Below are 7,380 nucleotides of genomic sequence, written 5' to 3'. Positions count from 1 at the left end.
ACCTAAAACATCCGGTAACACCAAAGCTTCTTCCTTTTTCTTTTTTTTTTTTGTCCTGGACCTCAAACCGAAAGCATTAAACATCACTATAAATATAAATACCCATGCGTCTCACAGTGTCAAAGGCACAGAAACACCATCTTCTATGGCTCGCTGGCTTCCACAGAACCACCTTCTTCTACAGTCTTCTTCTTCTTCTTCACAGCTTGGCTTCGCAGTGGTGAGCGTTTTCCTGTGTGCCTTTGCGTTGCTGATGTGCGCTTCTCATTCCACGAAACGACGTCGTCAGAGCTGGAGCAGCTGGTTCTTCGGGGAGGATCCAGAGCCAGTGATAGAAATTCAGAATGTGGCAACTGTGAATACTGTGACGACATCGTCAGAGACAGAGCAGCGGGAAACAGCTCCCCCTTCCGTTTGGCAGAAGAACATTCTGATGGGTGGCAAGTGCCAGCTCCCTGACTTCTCAGGTGTCATTATTTATGATTCCGAGGGCAATATCGTCACTCAACCCAAAACTCCTCGTCCTTTGTTACTTACCTGGAAATAAATATATAACAAGGCATGCCACCAGTAACTTCATATTGGGCGTATTTAGGTCTTTGATTTGAGCAGAGAGTTCAAAGTTTGTTTACAGAGAGAGAGAGAGAGCACATAAAAAAAAGCATAGAAGTTAGTTGGATGTGCACTTACCATTTACCATACAAGAAGGTGAGAAAGAATTTGTATTAAAATATGCTCTATATATTATGTTTTTTTTCTTCTCAATAACAACTGTATTTTTTAATATTTACTCCAATCATGAACATAAAAACTAGATAATTAATTTATAAAGATTAAAAAATTAATTTAGTTAATTATTTATAGGAAATATGTATTAGTTTTTAAAATTACCCTGTTAATCGTTTATATTAGAATTGTCTCTTGATAAAAATATTTTTTACGCAACTCAATATTTTTAAGTCACGTTGAAATTAAAACTAAATCTGCCACAAGTGTTAAGATTAAAATCTTCTCAATAAGTGTGTTTTTCATGTTAGAACTATCTCTTGATAGAAACATTTCTAATATGCACAATTCATAAGGCTAATTTAAAAAAATTATAAGTCAGAGATAAAATGAACTGACATATTTAAAACCGACCAAAAGCAAGACAAGTAGAAGTGCAAAGTGACATCCGTTTGTTTCCTCACTGAGATGCTGGTCAGAGTCTGAGAATCCAACTGAATGATCATACGGCAGTGAACAATTTTCTACTGAAACGAAGTTGATATCACCGTAGATATATCCATAAAAGATTCTGAGCTCCATGTGCAAACCTGATTCAAAAGAAAACGTTGACTCTGACATTATCCGATCAGTTAGGATGGGTGAGGGAAGTAGCCATGATGTGCAGCCACATTCCTTGAAGACCAGATGATCTTTAAAATGATTGTCATTGATTTGAATAGGTCAATATTATCATCCCTCTGGCACGCTGAGCGTGGATAAAATCATAAATCTAGTACTTTTAAGTCAGTTTGGTGACAACATGAAGTACAAAGAGATAAAATAGCAAAACCAAATGGATTTGGAGAAGATGCATTGAGCAAAAATATGATTAAAAAAGAAACTTGTACATAATTGATAGTTTTGTACAGCATGATCACATGCAAATTCAAAATTGTGATTCCCTCTTGTTTGAGGAACTCCGCCCCCTAAAACCAACAACACTCAGTTTAGAATTTGTTGATTTGCCAGCACTCTTTCTTTTAATTGTTTGCTTTTTCCCTGCTGAAGCTTTTCTCAGGCTACTTGCATTGGAAGATCTTACAGATTTTTTAACCTGAATCCCTCCTGCCTTTGCTGATTTTAATGGTTTGGATACTTTTCTCGAACCAGTGTTAACACTAGAAGAACTTTTTAATACTTTTGATACAGTGGGCTTCTTCAATGCTTTTTTGGAAGTGGCACGGACAGTAGAAGTGCTTTTCCCTTTGGAAACCTTTACCAATTTGTTATTCTTCCCCTTCTGCTGAGTTATTTGGGTCCTAGCAATCTCCCTCCTAACACTTTCTTTACTGATAGCCTCCAAGCTCTCATTCTTCCTTATTGCTTCTTCTATTCGAGTGGCCAAGGTTAAGTCTCTTTTTGCAACCAAGCTAGTTACCTTCCCTGCATAGAAAAGAGGATATTTAATTTAACCCACCAAATTTGGTCAAAAGAAAAAATTAACCCACCAAAAAAAAAGGATTTTCTATTTCTATATATAACATAAAATAAGCCATATTATTTAAACTCTGCAAAAACATAGGCTAAAGATCTAATCATCAATCATAATTTTTGTAAGCTAGTTTGTATATAAATTTGATAGAAAATCTATGGCTTCTTCATAAAACTGTACATTTGGAACTCCCACAAAAGAAATGGAATTATCCGTAAAAATGCCAGATTCAGTGGGCATTTGAAAGCTTAGAATATAGGGAGCAGCATGGCGTTTTGCATCCAGAATATTTGTAATGATAACACAATAATTCATGCCGTACTCTGCCCATGTATAAGCAACAAGAAGTCAATAAATAATAGTAGTAAAACTATATCTAGATCATTCAGAAACAATATGTCAAACAATTGTTTACTGGTTCTATCTATATTTTAACTTATTTTAGACTGTAGATAGAACTAAATTTCAGGGAATTCTTAAAATAGATAAAAGCATGATAAAAATCAGCACCTTTTGCACCCATACGAGCTGTCCTACCAGTGCGGTGAAGGTAATCAATCTGAAAGAGGATGAATAGTAATGCTCAGTAACTGGTACAAAACTGATAGTGGGAGGTTTTTTTTTTTTTCTTTCTTTTTTTTGGGTGTTGGGGAGTGGGAGTAGAGCAAAATGAAAATCCTGGTAACCCAGATGATACTCACAGAGTTCAAGGGGAAATCAAACATGATAACATGATCGACATCCAAATCCAGACCCCTAGCAGCCAAGTCTGTGCAAACTAATGTAGGGCAATCATCTTCATCATTTTTAAACTTCTTGAGGTTTTCAACCCTGAGTTTCAAATAAAGGAACTGTAAGATACATCACAAACAGGCAACAAAGTATATATATAATGATAAGATGATTGAATTTCAACCTCACCAGGCCCTTATGCAAGTTGTTTTCATACTTGGGAAGTGATGTAACATACTGTGCATGATAAACATTTCCCTTAGGTCAAATCATTTTTCTTTGGTCAGACTTTTGTGTAAATTGAAGTATTTTAGTTGTATGAAATCCCATTAACTCTTTTGAGCAGGCAAAACATGTAACATCCGCATTGACAGGTGTCTTCAAGTTACAAAACAAGATTATTACAGACATGCAAAATTGTATCGGGTCCTTAACCTGAGGTTATGCTTTTACCTATCAAAGATTAATGAAGCAATCAATAATAAACTGACACAAAAACTACAAATTAGTCCATTGCCACGAGTAACAATATAAAGAACATAACAGAACTGGATGATGACAGTCATATCTGTCAACAATGCAGTTATCTCCGAAATGACATTACTCATCTAAGCACTTTGACAGCAGAACTTCCATAGAGACTGCAACATATTAGAGAATGGAAGGAATAAATAGATAAATAGGGTGAAATTAGCACTGACCTTTGCTCTGCTGGTACCTCTCCATGGTAATTGACAGTAGCTATCTGATTTTCACTGAGAAAATGATCCACTGCACGGCTAGAATCCAATGTATTGCAGAAAACCATCACTCTATTCCCTTTTGCCAGGCTTGGCTCCAGAACCTGTACACACATGACCGAACAACATATGATAAATATCCAGTGAATTAAAAATTGTCTAAACCACAGATAATCTTATCAAGAAAGCCAAAGGTACCGACAGATTACTACCAATGAAGAGCATGCACTGTAGGCATCATAACAAAGCATGCGTGCGTAAGAATAAAACAAAATGTTGGGCATGCAATGCAGAAAAAGGGGGGGCGGGGGAAGAGAATGTTGATTTTTGCTTCGGTGATGTTGACATCTATTAGTTTGCCAGTTTGAGCTTGCTTCTCTTCTTCTGTCTCTCCCATCATGGCTGATGAGTAAGATAAGAAGGATTTATACTTTAATAATAGAATATTATTATGTTTCATCGGTGTCATAATATCATGACCATTAATTACCAAGCACCTAAAGCAACTTTCCAATCTGCATTACTGGGATGACTTTGGCACGACATCCTATAGTACCAAGAAATGAGAGATATCATTCACAGAGAAGTTAAAGGATCGGTCAAGTAAAACTCACAATCAGCAGCAATTAAAAAATTGAAACTTGAAATTTCCATATATACCACAACTCCATAGCTTAAAACAAGCATCCCACCCTACTCATTTAAGGTCATACCTCCAAACGAAGTCATGAAGTTTTGTGGCAAGAAGAGAAACAGACAGAAACAGCATTTTTGTTGCCAGAATTCTTTATACAACTATATCTCTATAGAGCCACAGAAACCAACCACTTGATCACATGTGCAAAGCAAATGGATGGTACGCAAAAAACATACCTGTAGTAATGCCTCCAGCTTGTTTTCAGAACCCGACAGCTTAATAAAATCATGACGAGCAGAAGCAATCTTTTTATGTAGTGTTGATGTTCTTAGATGCACAATGCCTTGAAATTCCTCATCAACAAGCTTTTGCACTGCCTGCAAGACGCACAAATGTCAATTGTGGAACTTAACCATCAATAGTGGTACTGCACAAATTCACTTTTATTTAGATATAATGGAATTTTCCAAAGTAACAAAAAATGGTGATGCAAGTTAGCATACCTTTGTCATGGTAGCAGTAACCAGGATAGTCTGAAAACCTAGGCCATCAGGTTTTAATGAACGATGCTTTAGCGGGCCAATAAACTTGCGAATATCAGGACCAAAACCTCGATCAAACATTGTGTCTGCCTCATCCAATACCTGCAAAATAAATCCACCATCAGTAAGTGCAAGAGCTTCCACATGAAGAAAAATGAGAACTGAGATAGTTTTCAAAGAACACTTATTAGAAATACAGCAGATTAAAAAATGTAGAACAACTGAATAATGGTATTAAAAATTAAGAAGAATATCATATGGTTGGAAACCTACCAAGTATTTGATATCACCGTATACCATATTGCCTTCCTCAATGTGCTGCAGAATTCTACCCGGAGTACCAACAACCAGGTCAATGGGGTTATTTAATGAATCCTCCTGAGGCCTGAGACGGCCACCCCCACTTACCATAGTAGACCTTATTCTTGCATGGTGGCTGATAGATTTTGCAACTCGAAATACCTATACGTCCAATCATACAATAATTTAGTCATGCAACCAGAAAACTCTACGTGATCCCTAAATAATGAATAAATTGCATAAGTACCTGCTCAGACAACTCCCTCGTAGGGCATAGCACAACAGCTCGGGGACGCCTGGGCTTCATAAGCACTCCATTCAATTGTTCATCCCGTCTAAGCAACTATATGAACAAATTAACAGGGTCGATCAGCTTCTCTTAATATACAACTAGATAGGATGGTTACTAATTAAAGCTATATAACTATTAACACAAGAAATGGCTGTAGAATACCAACATCAGGAACACAAAATGCACTGCTCAATAAAAGCAAGTCTCGCGTATTTTGCAATTAAACAGTAGCATTCTAAATGACCGAAGTATATACACAAAATTGCAAATTACTCCCATGAAACTAACACCACACCTAAACTAAAGCAAGCTCCCCATCCAAACATCAGGTCAGGTTTTACAAGCGACCAAGTACCTGAACAAGGGGAAGCATGTAAGCAAGAGTCTTGCCAGAACCAGTATGAGATCCCAAAACGACACTCTTCTCTTCCAAGACAGCAGGGATGCCGATACACTGAATCTCCGTGGGAACCTCAATATTCATCTCCTTCACGGCTCCCATTACCTCATCGCTGAGGCCCAACTCCTCAAAACTTCCCACAAACTTCTTCTTCTCTGACTTCTTCCCCTCATTCTCACGACCCTTTTCAGAGACAGAAACTGACCTCGTTGAATTCTTAATTTCTGGGGTTTTAGTGGAGTCCTTAAGGTTCCTGAATCTTAGTCTCTCAAGAAGAATTGAGTGCTTGATTCGGTCAGGATCAATGGACTCCGTCGTGTCGGAAACGGTGGCCGTAGCGGTGGAGGTGACAGAACAGAGGTGTCTAAACCCTAGCAAAACCCTGCTGCGTCTTGCAGACAGATTGAGAAATGGAATGGTGTGGCCATGAGATAAGCGTACGAAGGGTGAAAGGTTGGAGTTTAGAGAGAGAGTGATAAGGGCTCTGCCCGTAGCTCCCGCCATAGGAGAGTTGTCGGAGCACCCCTGTTTGGGTAAGATTCACACGTTGATATAGGTTTGATATTTTGGATAGTGACAACGGCAAGGGAAAAGGAAGATTTATAAATGGGTCTTGATAAAACAATTAATCACAAATAAGCCCCTAAACTTAGTTTTCTCTTCATAATTAGGATTATTTACAAGAGGAGATGAGATCAGGATAGGCTTATCCTCATGAATAGGAGCTGGACGGGATTTTTGTCTCATATCCTGTCCTGTCCCAGTTCTGTCTCAGTCCCAACAGGATGAAGTCAGGACAAGAATGGGATATCTCATTTCCTTTTTTTTTTTAAAACATTATAATTTTTTGTATGATTTTTTTAATGTTATAATGTTTATTTTTTTATTAGGCTTCTCAAGATAAAAATATTATAAAAAATATTATGTCAAAAACTCAATTATATAGTATAAAACAATATAAAAACAATACTAAAAAAACCATAAAAGAAACATTATATAGTAGTTTTATGAATTATTTTATTGAGGAAGGAGATTTTGTTAAGATAACACTGCAACTTAAGAGCTGAAAATCATTATAAAAATAATAATTATTATTATTCTTATTAATAAGTGAATTGAATCATCTAATAATAATTATCAATAAATAATTTTTCTAAAAAAAAACTCTTTCTGTCCTGTCTTGTCCCAAACTAACCGGGATCAGGACGGGACAAGTTGAATACCTTAATGATAAGTGACTTGAATGTAATTGTAATAGTATATGAAATATCTAATCAAATAGGATAAAAGTAACAATATCATGAGAGCCTAATTTATTAGCCTCTTATCTCATCAGACCTAAATCCCAACTAATGAAGATTAGGTTTAATAGAAAAGACCGGTTTCGCACAACTTGATGATCCAAAATTCAAATCTTTATTAGGAGAAGTATTCATATTTAGTACTTGACACTACCTCCAACAAAATTACCTTTAATATAGAATTACTTGTGTATAGCGAAAAGAAAGACTTAAATCCACGCAGAAGAGAACACTGT

At 36.6% G+C, this 7,380-nt stretch overlaps 1 protein-coding gene across 1 annotated transcript; it reads right to left on the bottom strand.

The window, feature by feature from the left end:
- Positions 1–1,553: 1,553 nt before the first annotated feature.
- Positions 1,554–6,363, bottom strand: LOC114755246 (DEAD-box ATP-dependent RNA helicase 39). Its single transcript, XM_028944108.1, has 9 exons — positions 5,799–6,363; positions 5,399–5,494; positions 5,125–5,313; positions 4,813–4,953; positions 4,546–4,686; positions 3,634–3,776; positions 2,902–3,031; positions 2,711–2,759; positions 1,554–2,151 (listed from the first exon to the last, which is right to left on the bottom strand). Exons 1-9 carry the CDS (start codon positions 6,345–6,347, stop codon positions 1,655–1,657), a joined length of 1,935 nt encoding a protein of 644 aa, XP_028799941.1. The 5' UTR covers positions 6,348–6,363; the 3' UTR covers positions 1,554–1,654.
- Positions 6,364–7,380: the final 1,017 nt, after the last annotated feature.

The sequence above is a fragment of the Neltuma alba genome, unplaced genomic scaffold (assembly GCF_004799145.2).
Source record: "Neltuma alba isolate B1F8T4 unplaced genomic scaffold, ASM479914v2 tig00010243_pilon, whole genome shotgun sequence".
Lineage (NCBI taxonomy): Eukaryota > Viridiplantae > Streptophyta > Magnoliopsida > Fabales > Fabaceae > Neltuma > Neltuma alba.
Note: the sequence above shows the minus strand (reverse complement) of the source record. Positions and strands in the feature narration are given on the sequence as shown.